The following is a 22,906-nucleotide window of genomic DNA, read 5'->3' on the forward strand; positions in this document are numbered from 1 at the left end:
AGAACCCCAAAACTCTTCCTATTCTTGGGAAGATACTCCCCACCCCTCATTTCACAAAACACAACTATCTACCACTTTCTCCCTTAGGACCATTAAGACTATTCTCATAGTAGCTCAGTTTTACAGTTATGTGACTGTATCACTGACTACCCCAACTTATTACAGGCATTTGTTGTCACCCAAGTCACTACTGCCCTTATTTCCTTATTTTTAGATCCTGACTTACTGTCAGTCTCTCTGACACCACCTCATCATCATGACTGATGACATCATTCATCATTCATTCATCATCATTCATCATTCATGACGATGATCCTTCCAATACACTCAGTTCTTTTCTCCAGTGATTTTTTCCTACCTCAGTTTCTCATTTCCATAGTTACTCTTCTGAACTTGTCACTATTGATAACTGAAAGCACTGCATAATCTCAACTTCTAGTATTCTACTTTCTTTCCACCACTTATCTTTTCAGCACATTCCCTCTAGGTTCCATCAACCCTTTAACATCAGTGAGACCCTTTAATCCACCAATGCTACCACCTTATTGTCTATCACCAGATATTCTTTCTCTTCCTTATTCAGTTTAAATCCCACAGTCAATTATTATTATAATTACACCACTGCATTCACCATCAACTCCCTTGTGCTCCACCCCAACGCCCCTGAAGGGAGTTGATGGTGAATGCACTGGTGTCTTACTTACTTCAGAATTGTAACTATGAAAGAGAGAAGCTCCTCCTGAAGCTGAATGAGGCTAAAGAAAAACTAGTAATTCCAGTCTCATTCAAAAGTCATGATCTATAACCTCAAGCAGTTCCTTAATGCCAGCTAGCAACTGAATTTCCAGAATCTATTCTCAATTTCATTCACCTAGTTAACACCAGGCAGTCCTTGCTTTGGCACACCAGTAAGTGCCAGTCATAAAACTGACCATGCAAGCTGAAACTATGCAAAATGATCTTAATAATCAATGGGGAAAAAATTACAACTGTTATGTGACCTTTAAAATCTTTTGTCAAAACCCTAAAACTCACTTACCATTGGTTATTAATGTATAGGGGAACAAAAAAAAACATTTATTTAGTACATTGTTACTTAAAACATTGGGATTTTAAAAGAATTAGTGTTTTATTTCTTCGCAAACTGAATTTTATATATCACGAATTAAAAATATAAATTCCTTTTGAAAGCTTGAAACTTAGGGTAAAAAAAATTTCCAAATATTTCCAAAGCAACAAAACAGTATTTATATATGCTTCAAATTCTGTCAGCACAAAACTCTCCCAATAGAAAGGGTCAAGCATAGAATTTTTCCCATATACTTTCAAAATTTCTAAAAGATGCTGTTTTCCTTGGTCACCACATTAACTATAAAAATGGACAATGACATTTTCCCTCTAAAATTACTAACAATATAATCCTCATTTCTAGAAAAAGCCTTTGTTCAACTAATGAATAAGCCCTCATTGAGATGCTAAATCATAGGATGCACTGTAGTTCCCCTGAAAAGGCCAAACAGCATATTCTTTCACAAACAATGAGTCATGGGTGTAGAATATTCGGCCTATTTAAAACAAAGATCAGCTTTAGATCTATTGCCTTTCTTCCAGTTCCTCTGCCAGCCTCTTGCTTTTGTTTTGTTGTTCAAGACACAAATATAAATAGTACATATATTGTGACTCTAACTCAAGCAGGAAATAGCTCTAGTTAACTCTCAATCATCCACTCTTTCAAGGAGGAATATTTACAGTTCAGATTCTCTGTCGAACAGAACTAGGCATAAAATACTCACTTTTTGCACCCTCACTACCTCCAGCAGGGTACCCCTCAGCCTTATGTGACTAGCAGCTCAGAAACTTAACTGAAACGTCCAAGGCCTTGGCTATGAGATGACCCTCTAATAGTCAAAACTGGATGGTAATCCCTCCAATAATATGCCATGAATCACCAAAGCCAATTTTTAAAAATCTGCATTAATTGAATTTAAAATAGAATGACTTCTATAGAATAATATTATTATGCATAAAAATTATTTTTGTTAGTATCCAGAGTATCATGAGGTGGGGGCCTTGTCCATGAAAATCGTCATTTATTCCCAAAGTTGCCTACATCAACAAGGATTCACTGATGGAGAGTAGAAGAAAGGATAGGCTCTTTTTTTTTCTTTTGAGAAGAAATGAAAAGTTTGGAGACAGGAAAGAACTCCAAATGTTCTTCCTCCTAATTCCAGTGGATGGGAGGCCGTTTCTCCCAGGTACCAATTCTCATGTTTTCCCAATCCCCATGTCTAATTTCTGTTTTGGGGGAGTAAGTGGGCATAAGAAAAGCACAGAGTGATTGTCCCTAGAAAGAGGAGGAAGTTGAAAATGACCCCACTTTCCACAAGCACTTACAACACTGATCTCTCTGGAAACAGAGATGAGGAAGAGGGCCAGACATGTCACTCCTCACCCCATGGGTTTTAGAAAGAAAGGGTTACTATTGGCAGCCAAAGGATAATGAGAGTCAGGTCAACCAGAGAAATGTTGCTTTATTATTCTGATCAATGACAAACAGAATTACTAGACTCTAAAGTGTTTAAGGAAGAACCTTTGCCCTATTCATTATTGTATGGATAGTTTCTAAAAGTGTCTTGTACAGATTAGGCACTCAAAAAATGTTTATTAACAAATTAATCAGTTGTTAAACCTGTAAAACTTACAACTGACACTTGGAATGAAAACTTGTAACATACTAACTTTAAGTGACCATTATTTACGTGTATTTGACTTGGGACTATACAGCTATACACAGGGGTGAATGGGTGACTAGGCCAAAGAACATGCGAATCTCTTTTCCTTTCTTTAGTTCCCAAGCTGTGACAACTGAAAAGAAATATTGTTGCAGCCAGAGTAATAGGGCTGAGGCTTCTCCTGTGATCACAGATTCTCTCCTCTAGCAATCAAAAGTCTACCCCTTATCTTCAAGGTTCAAGTCAAATTCCACCTCCCCAGGGAAGTCTTCCTAATCTCCCTAAAGCTCCCTCACTGAGGTAGTATGCACTACCCCAGGGCTTTGATGACATTTTTGTTATAGCATTTACCACATTTTGACTCTCTATTACTGAAAATTCCCCTGAAGGTTTTTAATCTTCAGGGGAAATTTTAAAATTCTCTTTCCTGTATATTCACAAACCAATAAATACTTGTTGAATTTAATTTTTCAGCCAGTATGTGGTTTCTATGCCTCTTTTCAAAGGTCATCCATTAACCAAAGACCTATAAACTGCTGGCTCCCATAACCTCCTTTTAGCCTTCATTCCACCTACAATAAAGAGGAATTGTCTAACACTTTAAATTGTTTCTACGGCAAAGTGTGTTCTAAATTCCTAACTACTTTACAGATTGACTATAACATACAGAACATTCAAAATTAAGAGCTGTGTACACATAAATTTCCTAATCATATGTCAATGTTATTTTTAACTGCATTAATTTATTAAGCAAACAATTAAGAAAAATTATTATATACCAAACAAAGGGATACAAAAATAAATGACAAAGAACATGCACTCTCAAGAGCTGTCAGTCTAGCTGAGGTGTCTGACATGTAAACAAGCATGGCATTTAAGTACCAACTTCCCAAGTGTTAAGGTCTCCCGGCAATCATCCACAGTTTATTAAACACTGGTTGAATTTAATTTACTCATCCAGTCAACAGCTGGTTTCCTTCCATGCCTCTCAAAGGTCAGTCATATGATCAATGACCAGTAAACCACTGGATTCAAAAGATAGGGAAGACTCATCAACACATAAACAGCAGTAAAGAGAGGATACCCAGAACTGTGAGGTCAGGAAAAAATTCTAGGAGATTACACCTAAGTTGTATTATCAGCTTGGAGGAGAGAGAATGTACATGCTGTATATGCTACTAGCTTAAATTAAAATTCTTTGGGTATTTTGCTTGTCTTGTTTCCAAATGCCCCCTCTCTAGAGCTCAGGCAACAGAGCAAGATTTTTTGGTCCTTAGTAGTTATTTCATCCCCTTGCCTCTTCAAAGTTTATCTTCTCTTTAATCGACCAATACTTGATGAGTTAATATTAAAAACCTTAAAGTAATTTTGTCTGTAATAACCCAACCAAAATGTCCATTAACAGGCAAATGTATTAACAAATCATGGTATCCACACAACAGACTACTATTTATCAACAAAAAGTTATTAACTTTTAATACATACAACATGGACGAATCCCAAACTATTTATGCTGCGTTAAAGCCAGACTTTCTTAAAGAGTACATAATGTATAATTGTGTTTATATAACATTTTAGAAAGTGCAAACTAACCTAGAGATTAGTGCAAGAGGGTAGCGGGGAGTAGAGGAGAGAAGAATTACACTGAAAGCTTTTGGGGGTGATGGGCATGTTTATTATCTTAAATGCTATGATAGTTTCACAGACATAAACATATGTCAAAAGTTATCAATATTATAAACTTTATACATAAGCAGTTTATTGCTATGAATTTTTCCTCAATTAAGCTGTTAAAAGAGTAATACTGACTACAGAGATGTGACACTCAAAGGCAATGTGTAGACCCTGATTAAATCCTGTATTAAAAAAAAAAATAGGAGACATTTTTGTGAAGTAATTGGGGAAGTGTGTCCACAGACTATACATGAAGGCATTATTAAGTCAATATTTAATTTATAGGTGTAAGGGTATAAATCTGTGTAACCTTTTTAAAGAGATATCTGGCAATATGTATCAAAATGCAAATGTCTGACAATGCTACTTCTAGGAGATTAATCTTAAGGAAATAACCATAAAAATATTGAGGGGAGAAAATATGTGCAAGAATGTTACCTGTTGCAATTTTTAACAGTAAAAAAGAGGAAACAATCTATACATTCATTAGTTGGCAGGCTGGTAAATAATACATTTATCAAGGAAACAGCAGAATTTTATGTAGCCATTTCAAGGAAAAATGTAGAGCTATGTTTATTGACACAGAAAGAGATCTAAGATATAACTGTACATGAAATTTAAAATGGTATATGAGATCTGAAGGGCTATTCATAAAAATGTTAATGGTGGTGGACACATTTCATCATAATATACTTAATTTACATACAAGAATACTTAATTTACTTAAGAAAAATACTTAATTTACATACAAGAATAGCCATTTTATATAGTCATTTGCTAATCAGCACAAAAATATTTTTATTTTTACTTTTTATTTCTGTCAGCCATGATCAATCAAGATATTTCCAACTTTAAAGGAAAAGTAGTTTAGAACCATTAACTTTTAGAAGAGATAAGAGATATTAGCACCATGATCTAACACCCTCATTTTATACCTGAAGAAAATGAGACCAAGAAAAAGTACATTACCTGTATAAGGTTATAAAGCTATTCTAACATATCACCTTGATTTCATTTCTAACTCTTTTCATATATATGTCATGCCTCAGTTCTTTGACATATTATCTCCTGTGCCTTCTCCCTACCATGTACCAAGACCACTAACTTGTATGATCTTGAGCAAACAAATTAAAACCAAAAAACAGTTTTAACTAGTAGATCTACAAGCTTGCCTATAAAAAATGATTCTAAGAAGTCTCTAGAAGCTAAAACCAGTAAATTCCACATCTATAAATTCTAGACTTATGTTCAAATATAAATACAAGATAGCAAGACTGCTTATGGAGATTATCTAATCCCCCAATTTATAAATCATGAACAGAATATAACATATCTTTAATAAACCAGATCTCACAATGCCTCTTTAGAAGCAGCTTTTTAGAGGGCCAGAGTCCTGGACCAATGTCCTCAGGCACTCTTACAAGGTCACTGGTACAAACATGAATCTATGAATTATGCTATCAGAGATGTGAAAGACTGAGGTTTAGCTCCGAGTATCTCTAGGACATACACGCACACATACTCCTAAATGCTATTTCTTCTAGTTTTTCTGTAACTCATCACTTATAAGAGTTGAGCCTTGGCCAGGCATGGTGGCTCACACCTGTCATCTTAGCACTTTGGGAGTCCGTGGCAGGAGGATGACTTGAGCTCAAGAGCTCGAGACCAGCTTGGCAACATAGTGAGACCTCGTCTCTATTAATAAATATACATATTTTTTAAAGTGAGCCTAAAATATAAATTTGCTTTTTCAGTAGTAAATATGGCACACCTTCAATATCAATGATACCAAAAATAACTTTTTTTTTTTTTAATCCTTACTGTCATTGTCTCTATTGTCATTAAGTTCTTGGCCTTTTAGCAGCCTTTAAACTCTCCTAACTCAGAATGTAACAGAAATAAAGCACTGGAGTGGCAGCCAAAAGACATGGATCCATGTCATACTGCACAAGTTTTATAACTCTAGACTTCAGTTTCCGTCATCTTTAGAGTGTTGAATCTAGTGCCTTTTACAATACTAAAATTATAAAATTTCTTACTCAATTTATTTGTAAAACAAAATCATGAGAAGATAGTTCTCAAAAGAAAAAACAAAAATTTCAAATATAATTTTACTTGTTAGGGTGACTTTCAAAGTTGCTTTACAACATGAAAGCTTTTTTTATTTTCATATAATCACGTATTTCTGATAGCCATTACAGTACATTGACCTCCATGGAGACAGTGCTGGGGCAAATGGCAGCCAGATGTGCACTAGGTGACTCTGTGCTTCTCTGAGGAAAAATAACTAAACTTGGTAAAAGAAGATCCTAAGAAGCCAAGAGGCAAAATGTCATCATATGCATTCTTTGTGCAAACTTCCAGGAGGAGAACAAGAAGCAGCACTCATGCTTCAGTTAACTTCTCGGAATTTTCTAAAAAATGCTCAGAGAGGTGGAAAGCCGTATCTGCTAAAGAGAAAGGAAAATCTGAAGACATGGCAAAGGGGGACAAGGATGGCTATTAAAGAGAAACTTATATCCCTCCTAAAGAAGAAACAAAAAAGTTTAGGGATCCCAATGTACCCAAGAGGGCTCCTTCAGTCTTTTCATTTTGCCCTGAGTACTGCCCAAAAATCTAAGGAGAATATCCAAACCTATCCATTGGTGATGTTTCAAAGAAACTGGGAAAGATGTGGATATGGTGCATATGACAAGCAGCCTTATGAAAAGGCTGTGAAGCTGAAGAAAAACTAAGAAATGGATATTGCTGCATACTGAGCTAAAGGAAGGCCTCATGCAGCAAAAAAAAAAAAAAAAAAAAAAAGGGAGATGTCAATGCTGAAAAAAAAAGAAGAGGAGGAAGGTGAGGAAGTTGAAAATAAGGAAAAGGAGGAAGATGAAGAGGATGAGGAAGAGAAGAAAGATGAAGATGATCATAATGAATAAGTTGGTTCTAGTGCAGTGTTTGTCCTTGTTTATAAATTATTTAGCACCCCTGTACACAACTCACTCCTTTTAAAGAAAAACCTTTAAAGGTAAGGCTTTGTTTTTAAACTGTACAGTTAACACACTAACAGTTAACCACACTATCAAATGTGTCTCTAGATAGCCCATCCTTGACAGTCAGTTGATGAGAGAGCATAAAGAAAAAAAAATACAGATGGATGGAAGGACAGACAGACGGACAGACAGCCCATCCTGGTGGTATTTTCAATAACCACTAACTTTGCCTGAAACAGTATGAGAGCTGTAAGCCAGCATGAAAATCTAAAGCAGGTTCTTATTGGTGCACAGCACAAATGAGTTATATATGGAGATGGTAGTTTTTCATCTTCATTTCTCTCTGATGCAGCTTATACAAAGTAAGTATTACTCTTAACTGAATACCACTCTGTAATTGCCAAAAAAAAAAAAAAAAGCTGCAGCTGTTTTTTTGACACTGTAAATGTTTCTAATAACAATTTTTTATTTTAAAAATCTTATATTTCTGAAATAATTCATTGTATTTCATTATAGCTAAAATATTTTATATTGATGTTTTAAGATAAATATATATGAATATACATGTATACATATACATACATATATATAACCAATCAGAAAAGAACTTGATCTAAAATTTTCAACTGTTATCCTATTTATATAACGTTATGTAATATGAAATGCATAATATGCATAATATGAAAAGTCTAAGCATATTTTCTCCAGATTCTGCTAAAAAGAATTAAGCCCCTCACTGTCTCTTTCTCTCTCTTTTTTTTTTTTTTTTTTTCCTGAGACAGAGTCTCACTCTGTCGCCCAGGCTGGAGTACAGTGGCATGATCTCGGCTCACTGCAAGCTCCGACTCCCGGATTCACGCCATTCTCCTGCCTCAGCCTCTCGAGTAGCTGGGACTACAGGCGCCTGTCACCACGCCCGGCTAACTTTTTGTATTTTTAGTAGAGACGGGGTTTCACTGTTTAGCCAGGATGGTCTTGATCTCCTGACCTCGTGATCCGCCTGCCTCGGCCTCCCAAAGTGCTGGGATTACAGGCGTGAGCCACCATACCCAGCCACTGTCTCTTTTTTTGTGATTTTTTTTTTAACTTTCCAATTTTAGTATCCTATATTTCTAATTAAATATTATTCTTAAAATAACTCCCATATCTGTGGCCTTCTCAACTTTTCGGCTTCTGTGCCTGTGAGTTGTTTAGAAAAATTAATTTATACTTCCCAAGAGATTAACTCAGAAAAAAGGAAAAGACAGAGTCAACAATACCACTAAATTTTTATATTTCTTTCAAATACTATCACTGTGCTTAAATAAGTTCAGTATTTAACATAAATGCTTAGTAAAGCATACAAATTCAAAACATATAGTAGAGAGATTAACCAATACACTTGTATGCACTGTGGGAGTTCAGAAGTCAAACAATCAGAGCACTGCACATCTCAACTTTTCCAGTTGGCTACATAGTTTGTCAAAACTCAATATGCTTATGCAGATTTCCGATCTCCAGACTGGACCTAAGTATAGCCAGAATGCTTTCTAAAACAGTTTTCCTGTTATATGTGAATGATACAAACAATGCTAGCTATTATCAATACTTACCAATTCAATTATTCTTCCCTCTTGTATTCCTTCCTTTTGTCTCTCCCTGTCATTAACAGTGACAGAAAACTTCAAAAACACAATATGGAACTAACTGACATTTTAAAAGTTTTAGATGCAACATCCTGACATTTCCACAAATGAGGAAGCTTCTACATGAATGAAGAGCCCTCCATCTTGAAATGGTAAAATAAAGTTTAACAATCTTAATTTTTCAGAACAAGAAATAGGAGGTCTTCCCATTGAAGCACAAGAGAAAGAAGAAGTAAGTATAGGTATGGCTAACACACATTCTAAAGTAGGGGTGCCCTACTACTATAAGGTATAGACAAATTCAGGCCGGGCGCAGTGGCTCACGCCTGTAATCCCAACACTTTGGGAGGCCGAGGCGGGCGAATCACGAGGTCAAGAGATCAAGAGATCGAGACCATCCTGGCCAACATGGTGAAACCCCATCTCTACTAAAAATGCAAGAATTAGCTGGGCGTGATGGCACATGCCTGTAGTCCCAGCTATTCAGGAGGCTGAGGCAGGAGAATCACCTGAACCCAGAAGGCGGAGGTTGCAGTGAGCTGAGATGGCACCACTGCACTCCAGCCTGGGCGACGGAGGTATAGGCAAATTCAACCTCTCTGGGCTTTTCTATACCCCACAAAGGAAAATAAATAATAAATTTGAAATGAAAGCAATAAACCCAAATAAATTATTCTGCAGCTGTTCATATACAATGGAAATATATTTTTTAATTTGGAGATTAAGTATTTCTCTATAAGTATAGAATTAAAAAATTACTTAGACCTTTAGCTCTTGGATAGGTAGTCCACAAAAAAGGTGTAAGGGAATTATTGCAAGCAGTCATATAGTCAGATATTCCTAAAACCTGTTCATGTTAATAACAATACTATTCTAGTTTATGGAACAATGTTTTTCTCAGTTTCTTTAAAATAAACTGTGCTAAGGGGCAGAGGACTAAGTGGTATTCTTACCTTGTCATTAACTGTTCACACTTCCATGTCCTATGAGACAGTGTTTTTTACTAAGTACAGAATTAAATAAGTATGCATTTTAAGCTGATAACAATATGTATTTATCACTATCACATCTAGAGAAATTATTAAGTATTTTCAGTGAAAACTATCCCTGTGTTCTGGTACAGTCTCAGAAGCCATTCCCCAAGGTTCTGGAGAATAGCAGTATCATTTTTCATGATGGTTCTATACATTTATGCCTTCAGTTGCAAAAACAGTATTAAGAAGAGGGTAGCCAAATTCTCATCAAAAGGTATATCCAAGGTTAGTATGCCTCCCCTACCATTTGCTTCTTTTCGGTAAGGATAACATATACAATGATACCAAATCCAATTAAGAACATTCACAGTGATACAATAATGCAGTACTTTACTTCTGAAAATAAATTATTAGTACTTAAACCAATTATATAAAAATAATAATACACATTAAAGGGCATCCTTTGCCATTTAGTTATAAAATAAACACTGCTAAATATATTAAGGAGACAGTTTGGCTTAAAACAGCAATAGATGCAAATGTATGATTTTAGAGAGGCTTACAGATTTCAGAAAAGCCCCAGAAATCCTTGAAGTAAAGGCAGTGAGAATTTACAGCTTTCTTCCATGAGTGAAGCAGAAGAGCACAGGGTAAAGAACAGGAGGTCCACAATCAAGTGACATAAGTTTTCTAAGCCTCAGTTTAAGCCTTCACCTATAAAGTGGGAATAATAGGTGTGCCAGTATCTCATAAGATTATTTTGAGAATTCAATTCAATAATGCAAGTAAAGATTTTTATACACTGTCAGGTATATATTAAGCCATAATAATTATTCTTACTACTGCTGCTACTACTACTACTTCTAGAACCTGTCATATTCTACACAGAGAATTTAAAGAACCAATTAAAGTAATTATTAAATTTAGTGAGCCCTCCCATCTGTTTTTGTTTGACATGAAAACTAAGGGTAGCTTCCACATTTTTAAATGGTTAAAGAAAAAATCAAAAGAATGATATTTTATGTCATATGAAATATATATGAAATTAATATTTAAGTGTCTATGAAGTTTTATTAAAAACAGCCATGCTAGCTGGGAGCAGTGGCTTATACCTGGAGTCCCAGCTACTCACAGAGCTGAGGTAGGAGGATCACTTGAGCCCAGGAGGTTGAGGCTGTAGTGAGGTATGATCACACCACTCAACTCCAGACTGGGCAACAGGGCAAGGCTCTGTCTCCAAAAAAATAGATAAATAAATAATAATTTCTTTAAAAAAAGCACCCATGCTTATTTATTTATGTGTTTCTTTGGCTGTTCTTGTGCTACAATGGCAGAGCTGAGTAGCTGCAATAAAACATACAGCTCTCAAAGCCAAAAATATTTACTCTCTGTCCCTCTGCAGAGAATTTGCGAACCATGGTCTAGAATATAAATATAGCAACTATTTAGAATAAAAGACTAATACATGGATGTTTTCTTGTCTTAAACCATGGTTCACTTGACAGATTTTTAGATAGTTTTTCAAAAGTAATTGTCTAAATTTGCAAACATTAAAAACTCTGTTTAAGGCAATTCCTTCCGTACTCCCATCCTCATATCCTACAATTCCAATTACCTGAGAAGCTACAAATAAAATCACCTTAAAGATTGCTGCTTTAAAATTCTAACCCCACTACTGATATGTAATAATAAAAAGGATGTTAAAAAGTTCTCCTTACCACAAACATATATTTACTTAAACAAGTATAAAATAAAAGCTGATATCAATGATAAAGCATTTAAATGCCAAAAAGAACAAAAAATCAAGTAACATCCAGTGTCATTCATCCTCCAAGCTAACTCATCATCTTTGGGGAAAAAAAAAGATTGACACCTATTAAGATATTTGGAAATCACTGTTGGATGCAATATGCAAAAAACACAATTATATTACAAGAAAGAAAGAAAAGTGGGAAAAAAGAATATTCTTAAACTACACACAAGTAGATAACAGAAGAAGGAAAACACGAGAGAGGCACAATAACAGAAGTCAAAACAGGCAGAACAAATACAGTAGAGGGCACTGATAGGAAGTAGAAAGCAATGGAGAAAGTACAATTACAATATGATAGAAAGGAAAAAATAATCTGGCAGATTACTCTTTTCCTCTCCTTCATTCCTCAAAAGGTTTTATTTGATTTTGATAAAACATTCTAGAAAAATATTCCAGTATTTCATTAAGTATTTATGAAAAGCCTGCTGCACAGACAAATGATACTTGCAATATTAAAGGAGCAAAAGAAACAGAAACTGTATCTGAAGAACTTACATACCCTGATAGGGGAGGTAACCCTGCAAAAAAAGGTTAAATTACTAAGAAAGCTACAAAGCAAGACACAAACCAGGTAAATAATAATTTTGTCAGCAGAAAGAAACGAAAGCAAAGGAATTCATATTCCTACTTATGAAGGAGGATGATAGCTTAGAGCTTGAAAAGAAAGGTAGAGTTTGAAATACCAGGAGTTAAAACTGGAAAAGGAATCAAATAGTGGTGAATGAAAATACAGGCAAGTAGCATTAATGAGCTTATGATTTAACAAGTAGCTAAAAATCATAAATGCATCCTACCTAGTATACATATGTTATTTTCTATAGCAATCTAGCAGCAGAGATAACAAGCAGTTGGACAGATGAAGTACAGAAACTGTCAGAGCTGATGGAGCAAAAAGTCAAAATGGTTAATGCTTGTCAGTGTATTACTAGGGGTAAGAATAAAATCATTGACAATAAATTTCTGTCTATACAAAGGAAAACGTATGTAGGAAGAAGCTGCCAAGTTAGGAAAGTAGGCAAAAATTGAGAGACTAGTCTAATTACAGTCAAAAAATAATAAATGGGTATTCAAGAGCTATATAAATTAGAGAAATTTATTTCTGTGGTACTTCAAAGAAGCATTCCCAATAACTGGATAACTGTGGATATACGGACAATAGAATTAAAAGGTAAAGTCTAAATACATTTTCTATTCTTAGAAAAATATCATCATATAAAGATGGTAGAGAACAAAATCCATGATAAACTTGGATTCTTGAAGTCATTACCTTAAGATTCTAAAAAGAAATACTCAATGGACTTAAAAATTACAAAAATACCTAAAATATTCCTTAAACACTACACAAATATCCACACTGAAATTTACATAAGTAGTAATGATGCTCTTCTACCTTCAATAGGTCACACACACAAAGGTATTAGCATTACACAGACTGGCTGATGTCAAAATATACGATTTCCAGTTCCGTCAGATTTGGTTGACTCACACAGTTCAAACAGAATTAGTTATGTCATATCAGCAAAGTAGTACTGGCAATGGATTGACAAGGAAATTGCCTCATTACATCTATCAACTATTCCTTAAATAGCAATTGCTAGTAAAAACTATGTTCTAGCCTGATTAGTAACTCAGGAAAGAAAACAGCTAAAGCTTCATTTGTCTCCACACAGTTTTAACTATTATATGCCTTTTGAAAAAGGCTACTTGATAAAACTTAAGTACTTACTAATATCATCTTCATGATAAATGACAGAGTGAAATGGCAGAGTTCGGTCTTTAATATATCTCTCTGCTGGCTCAACATAAAATGTGCCACCACGAGTCTGGATGAATCCTTCAAATCTTCCATCAATAACAGACCCATGGCTAAAACTTCCTTCTTCACCTATTAATGAAAGCAACAAATTCTTGACAATTTAATTTGCACATGAATGTTAAATTCGTTCATATATATGTATATATGTGTGTATATATATACACACATGCATACATATATACACATATATATGGTTAAATCTTGAATATAAATTTACTATGGAAATTTTCACATAAAATATATCAAGCAGAATGTGAGATGTGAACAGCAACTAGTATTTAGTTAAAATATATACAATTACTAATAACAGCAATGAAAAATAGAGTATCTGCCTTGTCACCAACCACATTCCTCGCACCTAGCTGAGTGCCTAGCATGTATGCAGTAGTCATCAATAATTGTAAATTGGCCCAGCACAGTGTGGTTCACACCTATAATCCCAGCACTTTGGGGGGCCGAGGCGGGCAGATCACTCGAGGCCAGGAGTTCGAGACCAGCCTAGCTAACATAGCGAAACACTGTCTCTACTAAAAACACAGAAAACATTAGCTGGGCCTGGTGGCACACGTCTGTAAGTCCAGCTACTCAGGAGACTGAGGCAGAAGAATCACTTGAACCCTGGAGGCGGAGGTTGCTGTGAGCTGACATGGCACCACTGAACTCCAGCCTGGGTGACAAGAGCAAGACCTTGTCTCAAAACAAAACAAAACAATTAATTGTTAAATTAACTTAAAAGAAGCAAGCAAATCCACTGATAAAATACACGCTTTCAGAATAAAGACATCCAAAGCATCTTTTGAAAATTTTGCTACAGGTACCACAAGAAAAAAGCTCCTTTTCCATCCGATATATTGTGCATGGGCCAGGCCTTTTGGCTTCTGCGCTATGCTTAGGGGTTTGTTTTGTGTTTTGTTTTGTTTTGCTTTTGAGACAAGGTCTTGCTCTGTCACCCGGGCTGAAGTGCAGTGACGAGCTCATGGCTCTGTGCAGCCTCAACCTCCTGGGCTCAGGCACTCCTCCCACCTCCGCCTCCCTAGTAGCTGGGACTACAAGCGTGCACCGCCACCTCCAGCTAATTTTTGTATTTTTGGTAGAGACGGGGACTTGCTATGTTTCCTAGGCTGGTCTGGAACTCCTGGGCTCAAACAATCCACCTGCCTCGGCCTCCTAAAGTGCTGGGATTACAGGCGTGAGTCACCACGCCCAGCCTATAAACACATTTTTAAAGAGAACAGTGTCAAATATTTCACGGGCACTTTGAACAAAAGTATACCAGCAGTACTTTTAAAGATATTGGACAAAGATTTGTAATACTATCCCATCAATTATACTTCTCCAGTGAAAGGAAATAATAGGAGAAAAGGTACTTTTGGTTCTTAATATAATCACAACGAAAAGGTGAGCACCAAAATCAAATGACATAAAGGGTGAAAGTAGAGGGAGAGGGCTTTAAACCTTGAATTTCCCCATTACAATTCTCTGATTAAAATAAAAATCAGGCCTTCCACAATTTCTAAGTTGTAGAATAACATTAATTAGTTGCCTTTGAATTAATCATAGACTGGAGGTAAGAGCCCAAGACACTGATATTTTGAGTTTTTTGTTTTGTTTTGTTTTTTTAAATAAAGAGACAAGGCCCCTCTCTGTCGCCCAGGCTATAGTGCAGTGGCACAATCATAACTCACTGTAGCCTCAACCTCCTGGGCTCAGCAATCCTCCCACGTCAGCCTCCCATCTAACTGAAACTACAGGTGTGCCACCACAGCTAAATTTTTATGTTTTTTAGAGACAAGGTCTCACTATACTGCCCAGGCTGGTCTCAAACTCCAGGTCTCAAGCAATCCTCCTGCCTCAGCCTCCCAAAGCACTGGGATTACAGGTGTAACTGCTACCATGCCTGGCCTAAATAACATGATTTTTATCTGCAATCTCATTTACAGCCTCGGACTTTTCTTGATCTCATCACCTAGCGAAAAAGGGCAGGAACTACTAAGTTATTTGCCCAGAAAGATAAATAATCAAGAAGAGAATATAACACTAAAGTCTGACATTGAAAATCTACTGATGAAAAACGCTTCACTTTGGTTACAGAATTGTAAGAGTACAAAAAAGCTAAAGAATTTAATAATTAGGTTTATTCTACAAATGAGAAAGTTTAAGTATAGAAATGCCTCATTTATCTGGCACAATCGAAAAATGAGAAAAAATTCTTTAAGCACTTAATTTTTCATGTTACTATTTTCAGTAGAAATCACTCGTGTAGAAATAATCTCAAACAGTTTAACACTGTCTTAAGTGAGAATCATCTTGAGTACTTACTAATGTACAGTTATAAAACAATGACATTTTGCCTCTCTCCAACACCCCCAGAAGATTTTCATTTTTTAAGCTTTTTTATGACTTCTATAGTTGTTCTGTTCTTTCAACACTACTAGTAGTTGTAACTTTCTATTGGGTTAAGTGTGCCACTGATGCCCCCCAACATGCATTTTTAATTTGATGCAGCAAGATAAATTTGTTAGAATTGTGAATAAAGCAAATAGATTCTGAGGAAGAAGGGCCTTGGGAGGATTTTCCTACAGATGACTTTGTCACATTATTTTTGGCTAAGATCATCTTTACTGTTTCCTTTTAGACTTTTCCTGTTTTCTTATAAAACACAGCAAAGTTACTATTAATTTCTTACTTGGAAAATCAGAAAATTACAGAAGTCGTTAAAACTTTTGAAAATCCTAACAGTTTAGAGGTACTGAGTCAAAATTTCACCCCTTTCAGAAGCCAGATATTTCATAATTCACTATTAAACATACATGTAAAGATAGGTCCAAACATTACTTCATTTCTCAAAGACCATTACCCTTCATATGAATTCAACCTCCTCTGGATTTATAACCTTTTCTGAAATATTTGCTTATACTTCAAAATGAGTATCTTTGTGTAGGAAAAAAAAATGGAAGAAAAGGGTTCTGTTAAGGTCCAACTTACCATAAATATGTCCAGTGTAAATATGAGAGGTATCATAATCAAGTACTTTATTTGATGTTTCTACTTTAAATTCATCACTGAAAAGGGAAGTGTCCCTCTTCATTCGTAGGTTGAAATGTCTGTAAAATGGGATGGGAAGGGGGAACAGCTGAAATTAAAAAGATCCAAATTTTAAACAATTATTTTTTATTTTAAAAAGTCTACAAAATGTGGACTGTTATGAAATTTGTCTATTTGTGAAATACGCTGACCAAGATTTTTAAAGACATATTCTGCTCTAAAAGTCAACTTAGTAGCTGTGGTAGGACTCTAAATGAGATAAAATTAAACAGTAACTGTCTAGGATGTTAAAAATAAATGCCTATAGACTGATTCTTACATGGTAAAACAAGATATTCAAACAGCAACTAAGTTACTTGGAGATTAAAACAGGCTTCCTGACCCAATTACTATTATCTACCACTGCCTGTCTTCTCTCTCTAGTAATTCTGCTATTTTGCTATTCTCCCCTACTTTCTACAAGTTAAATAAGAAAATACATAAGAAAGCAGCATCTATATTGGGTACTTAACATCTCTTCTCAGAAAGACAAGTGTGTATGCTCTTTGTTTTACCCTGGGGCTTCTAATTCTTGCAAATTATAGAAATCTTCCTTAATTCATTTTGGGAATGCCGAAAGACCAGGATAATGGCTGAAATCAGAGGAATTTTAGTCCTCTACACAAAAAAGGGAAAGATCAAAATACTAAAGTAAAATTAATTAAAGATATGACAAAAATCTAGAGTTTAGAATCGAATTGGAATCAAATCTTAAGCCTAGAATTTACTAGCTCAGGTTCCTGTCTGTGAAATAAAGGTAATATAAATTCTATACATCTTGTAAAATTATTTTAAATATTAGAGATTTTATAACGTATATAAAGTCATAACAGTACCTGGCACATTGGAGATATACGATAAAATGGCAACAAATTAGCTAACATTACTCAACTCTGTTAAAAGTATATCAAGTCTTTTATAATTGTGAACATAATAGAATTTCTACTTAATTTTTTTGACAATTACAACAAAGTATTACGTCTTTTTTTAACATATACATGTTTTGCAGAGTACTGTAAGAACCTTGTTTTTTAAATTACTTAATAAAAATTTGTAACATAAAGTTGTATGGGGAAACATACAGTCACTTCACACATTTGTGACATGAATAAGTTGGTACAATCTCTATGGTGGGAAAACTGGTTTAAAAAATCCAAATTACAAATGTACATAGCCTTTGATACAAGAATTCCATTTCTAGAAATTTATCTTATATATACTTGCATGTAAGTGAAATTACTTCCATACTACAAAGAATGTGGCATAATAAGAAATATAAAGTTAAGCCAGGTGCAGTGGCTCATGCCTGTAATCCCAGAACTTTGGGAGGCTGAGGCAGGTGGATCATCTGAGATCAGGAGTTCAAGACCAGCCTGGCCAACACAGCAAAACCGTCTCTACTAAAAATACAAAAACTAGCCAGGCATGGTGGCTTGCACCTCTAGTCCCAGCTACTGGGGAGGCTGAGGTAAGAGAACTGCTTGAATCTGGGAGGTGGAGGCTACAGTGAGCCAAGATCATGCCACTGCACTCCAGCCTGGGTGACAAAGTGAGGCTCCATCTCAAAAAAAAAAAAAAAGAGAAGGAAATATAAAGTCATCCCTCAGTATCCACGGGGGATTGGTTACAGGACCCCCAAGGATACCAAAATCTAAAAATGCTCAAGTCCCTTATACAAAATGGTACAGTATTTGTATATAACAAATGTATTTGTAGAGTATTTGTATATATACATCCTCCTGTACACTTTAAATCATCTCAAAATTACTTATAATACCTCAAACAGTGTAAATTCTATGTAAATAGTTCTTATACTGTATTGTTTAGGGAATAATGACAAGGAAGAAAGTGTACATGTTCAGTACAGATGCAACCATGTGAATCATTTTCAATCCAAGGCTGACTGAATCCACAGATATAGAGGGCCAAATCTATTTGACCTTTGTCCCCAGTTCCTGGCACAGTGCTCCTAAAACCCTTGGAATATCCTCAGTGATAGGTGTCTCTTCACTCATTCATAATGAGTCTGTTTCACTCACGTCTGAGTTTATGCTAATGAGGTGACTTAGAGTGGGGCCCCTAGATGACCTTGGAATAGAGCTGGTCACCAGAAAGATCAAATAATAAGAGCAATGGAATTTCAGCCCTAGCCACTGACTCCACCCCAGAAAGTGGGGTGGGAGAGACAGGAGATTAAGCTCTATAGAAACTCTTGAACAATGAGATATGATCAGCTTCCAGGGTTGAACACACTGAGTTGATTGGAGGGTAGTGAACCCAGAGAGCGCACAGAAACTATGTGCTGCCTCCCACATTCCTATGCATCTCTTCCATTTAGGTGATCATGAGTTGTATCCTTTATAATAAACCAGCAAGAGTAAGTAAACTGTTTTCCTGAGTTCTGTCAGCCAGGTTAACAAATTATCTAACCTTAGGAGGAGGTTGAGGGAACCCCCAATTTATAACAGGTGGTCCGAAGTACAGGTGGCCCAGGACTTACAAATGGTGCCTGAAGTGGAAAGCAGTGTTGTAGGAATGGGCCCTTAAGCTGTGGGGTCTGCACTACCTCCAGATATTTACTGTGAGAACTGAATTACGCTGAATTGTTGAACACCCACTTGGTGTCTGGAGAATCAAGAGAATTGGTTGCTGGTGTTGGAAAATAGCCCAGAAAGATTATTCACCTTAGCACTATTTGAAATAGTACATGATTAGTAACAACAGAACTAGTTAATTTGCTTATGGTACATAATCGTATTTATGGGTATACCCATATAACTGTATACTACAAAGCTGAAAAAAATATATAAAATATTTACATGTAATCAAATCATAGACCTCTAAGTTATATTAAGTAAAAAAAAAAAAAAAAGGCCGAGTGCAGTGGCTCACGCCTGTAATCCCAGTATTTGGGGAGGCCGACGCAGGCGGATCATGAGGTCAGGAGATCGAGACCATCCTGGCTAACACAGTGAAACCCCATCTCTACTAAAAATACAAAAAATTAGCCGGGCGTGGTGACGGGTGCCTGTAGTCCCAGCTACTTGGGAGGCTAAGGCAGGAGAATGGCATGACCCCGGGAGAGGCAGAGTTTGCAGTGAGCCGAGATCACGTCACTGCACTGCAGCCTAGGTGACAGAACGACACTTCATCTCCAATAAATAAATAAATAAATAAGATACAAAACAAGAGAATATAGTATGTTACCTTTTTTTTAAAAACAAGAATATGAAGGAGAATATATATATATGTATATATACATATCTCCACATTTCTGTGTAGAGAATTTCTGAGTAAGATACACATTATCAGAATGTGCATCAAATTTCTTGACAGATACACAATAAACTAATAACAATGGTTGTCCCCAAGAATGGAAAGTGGGTGACTGGGAAATAAGGGAGGGAAGGATACCTCATTGTATATCTTTTGTGGCATTTAAATTTTAAAACATATGAACATATTTCTTATTCAAAAAATAAAATGTAAGTTAAAATAACATCTTAAGACACAAAACAAAAACTACTGCTCTTTGGACAGATGAATCAATTTTGACTTTCAAATTACTAACTTAGAAATAAACAAAAAGTTTTGTTGCCACAATGGTGGAGAAACCATTACTGGAGTTGCCTACCCACCTCAGAAATACAGTTTTTCAGTTACATAAATGAAACAACTGCTTTCAGACAATAGACAACAAGCAGTGAAGGACTATGATTTAAGAAAAAACGAATGTGCAACAATGAGAAAGAACTCCAGAAATCTGCACAGGCGTTCACCTGTAGTCTGTGGCTCAATACTATCGTGGATGCATAAAGAGAGACTCCACAAAGGTGGGCCCAAAAACAACTACTGAGGAGCTGTTAGTTGACCAATTACTGGATCTTACAAGAGACAGGGATACATCGAAGTTCTGATCAAGCACAGAAGACAGACTTTGTTGTCATTTAATAGAGAACCCAGAAAAGCCACTCCTTGGAAATAGGAACAAACTATTCCTAGAATAAAGGCTACTTCAAACCTATCCTAACAAAGCTTAAAAACAAGGCTGGGCCCTCGGAGCCCAGCGCCGCCACCATGTCCTCTGGGGCTAGCGCGAGCGCCCTGCAGTGCCTGGTGGAGCAGCTCAAGTTGGAGGCTGGCGTGGAGAGGATCAATGTCTCTCAGGCAGCCGCAGAGCTTCAACAGTACTGTATGCAGAATGCCTGCAAGGATGCCCTGCTGGTGGGTGTTCCAGCTGGAAGTAACCCCTTCTGGGAGCCCAGATCCTGTGCTTTACTCTGAAGACTCTAGGAGAGAAGTTTGCTGAGGAATGCCTTCAAGCACAAAGTGATGAATGACTGCCTTCAAGTCTCAAGAAAACACTTTTCCCTAACTTTTAGAGATATTTCAGCCCTTTCCTGTGGCCTCGTCCTATAGCCAAAATCACAGAAATTCATGAGTTTCTACTTGAGTGAGGAAACTGGATGAAGGAATAGAGTTTTAAATAGTAATAGCTTGTTTTTTTGTGCAAGTACTTTTATACATAAGATAAACAAAAACCTTACCACCAAACATACCAAAATGCACCTCTTTCATAAGTGAGTTACTAAGATTTCTATACCTGGAATATCATGTATGTTTCATTTACTGGATGTTTACATTTTAGGAAGGAAAATAGTTTTGTTTATTTAAACAATCGAATACTTGTAAACTGTTGTTCCTGGAAGATATTTATACCATAAAAAATTTGTTCTTTTCTCATGAATTTACAATTCCTAAATGAAGACCAGAAAGTACAAATTGCTGGGAGGAAGAATAGGCTTTACTAATCAACTGATGTCTTGATTTTTCTAAATGGGAAGATTGTTTTATTTTTAACACTAATTATGGGAGCAGATTCTTAGCAAACTTGTTTGGAAAAGTTAATGTTATGATGTGCATTAGGCTGCCCCATCGTGTATATAAATGAAGCAGATTTGGTCTTTGTATTCTTACGTTCCTCTACTTTGTAGCTGTGGCTGTACTTAAAGAAATACAGAATTTCATATATTTAAAAATGTTTAAAATGTGACCCACAGAACATTGTAAATGATTAAAAACTAACATAAAAACATTACAACCTAAAAGAATTCTTAACTTCACAAGGGCTTTACTTTGATGATGTGCCTCTGATTTAATTTGGGACACTTTTTTAGAAGGATACATTATTCGTGTTTGTAACAGTCTCTGAAGAGCTTGGAAATAAAATTTCTGCTTAATTAATCATAAAAAAAAAAAACAAGGCTCAAAAGGGTCAAGCTGATCCACAAGTTACTCAACTATCTAACAAACAAAACTCCATACTTTTTAAAAAAAAAAAATACGAACAGTTAAACTGTGGTATATCCATACAATAGCATAGAATTTAGTAATAAAAAGGAACAAACTATTGATAAACACAACAATTTGTACAAACTTCAAAAAAATTATGCTGAGTGGAAAAGTCAATCTCAAAGATACTACTTGCATAATACGATTCATGCGACAATCATGAAACAATCTAATTATGGAGATGGAGAACCAATTCATGGTTGTTAAGGATTATAGATGGGGGAGGGGATGAATGTGGCCATAAAGGGATAGCACAAGGGAGTCTGGTGATGCTACCATTGAGTATCTTTGATTGTAGGGATAATTACACAAGACTACCCATGTGACAAAATTGCACAGAATTATGCACAGGCACACACACATGCACGTACATGTAAAACTGATGAAACCCAAATAAACTCTATGCATTGTACCAATATCAATCTTGGTTTTGATGTTGTAATATAGTTATATAAATTGTGAACACTGAGGGATACTGGGGGAAAGATGTCCAGGACTTCCCAGTAGAAGCTCCTGTGACTCTACAATTATTTTTAAATTAAAAGTTTTTTAAAAATCCAGACACAGGTGGGCACAGTGGCTCACACCTGTAGTCCCAGTATTTTGGGAGGGCAAGGTGGGAAGATTGCTTGAGCCCAGGAGTTTTCAATAAGCCTGGGCAATGTAGCAAGACTCCATCTCTAATTTAAAAAAAAACAAACAACGACAAAAAGACACTAAATATTAATCAAAATGTGAAATATCCAATTAAAAACCACAAACTATTAAAAAAAAACAAGGGGTAAAAAAACCAAACCACTAACTATAAAGAAATGTGACAAAGAAGAAGAAAATTAGTGCCCCCCCAAAAAAGTG

At 35.8% G+C, this 22,906-nt stretch overlaps 2 protein-coding genes across 6 annotated transcripts in view; one reads left to right on the plus strand and one right to left on the minus strand.

Moving 5' to 3' along the window:
- The window catches only part of ADAM10 (ADAM metallopeptidase domain 10), a 150,980-nt gene that overhangs the window by 66,713 nt on the left and 61,361 nt on the right, over positions 1 to 22,906 (minus strand). For 3 of the 5 annotated variants that reach the window (XM_001172405.6, XM_016928286.4, XM_063795054.1), the window contains exons 3-4: positions 16,601 to 16,719; positions 13,526 to 13,684 (exon numbers count right to left, since the gene is read on the minus strand). The exons of 1 other annotated variant lie outside the window; for it this stretch is intronic. In XM_001172405.6, coding sequence (XP_001172405.1) covers positions 13,526 to 13,684; positions 16,601 to 16,719 — 278 coding nt within the window. Of the gene's footprint in view, positions 1 to 13,525; positions 13,685 to 16,600; positions 16,749 to 22,906 lie in introns of all 5 variants that reach the window. One more of the 5 variants, XM_063795055.1, reaches the window with a different exon arrangement.
- Positions 20,761 to 21,078, plus strand: LOC129137227 (guanine nucleotide-binding protein G(I)/G(S)/G(O) subunit gamma-10). Its single transcript, XM_054667596.2, has one exon. It carries the CDS (start codon positions 20,777 to 20,779, stop codon positions 20,981 to 20,983), a length of 207 nt encoding a protein of 68 aa, XP_054523571.1. The 5' UTR covers positions 20,761 to 20,776; the 3' UTR covers positions 20,984 to 21,078.

The sequence above is a fragment of the Pan troglodytes genome, chromosome 16 (assembly GCF_028858775.2).
Source record: "Pan troglodytes isolate AG18354 chromosome 16, NHGRI_mPanTro3-v2.0_pri, whole genome shotgun sequence".
Lineage (NCBI taxonomy): Eukaryota > Metazoa > Chordata > Mammalia > Primates > Hominidae > Pan > Pan troglodytes.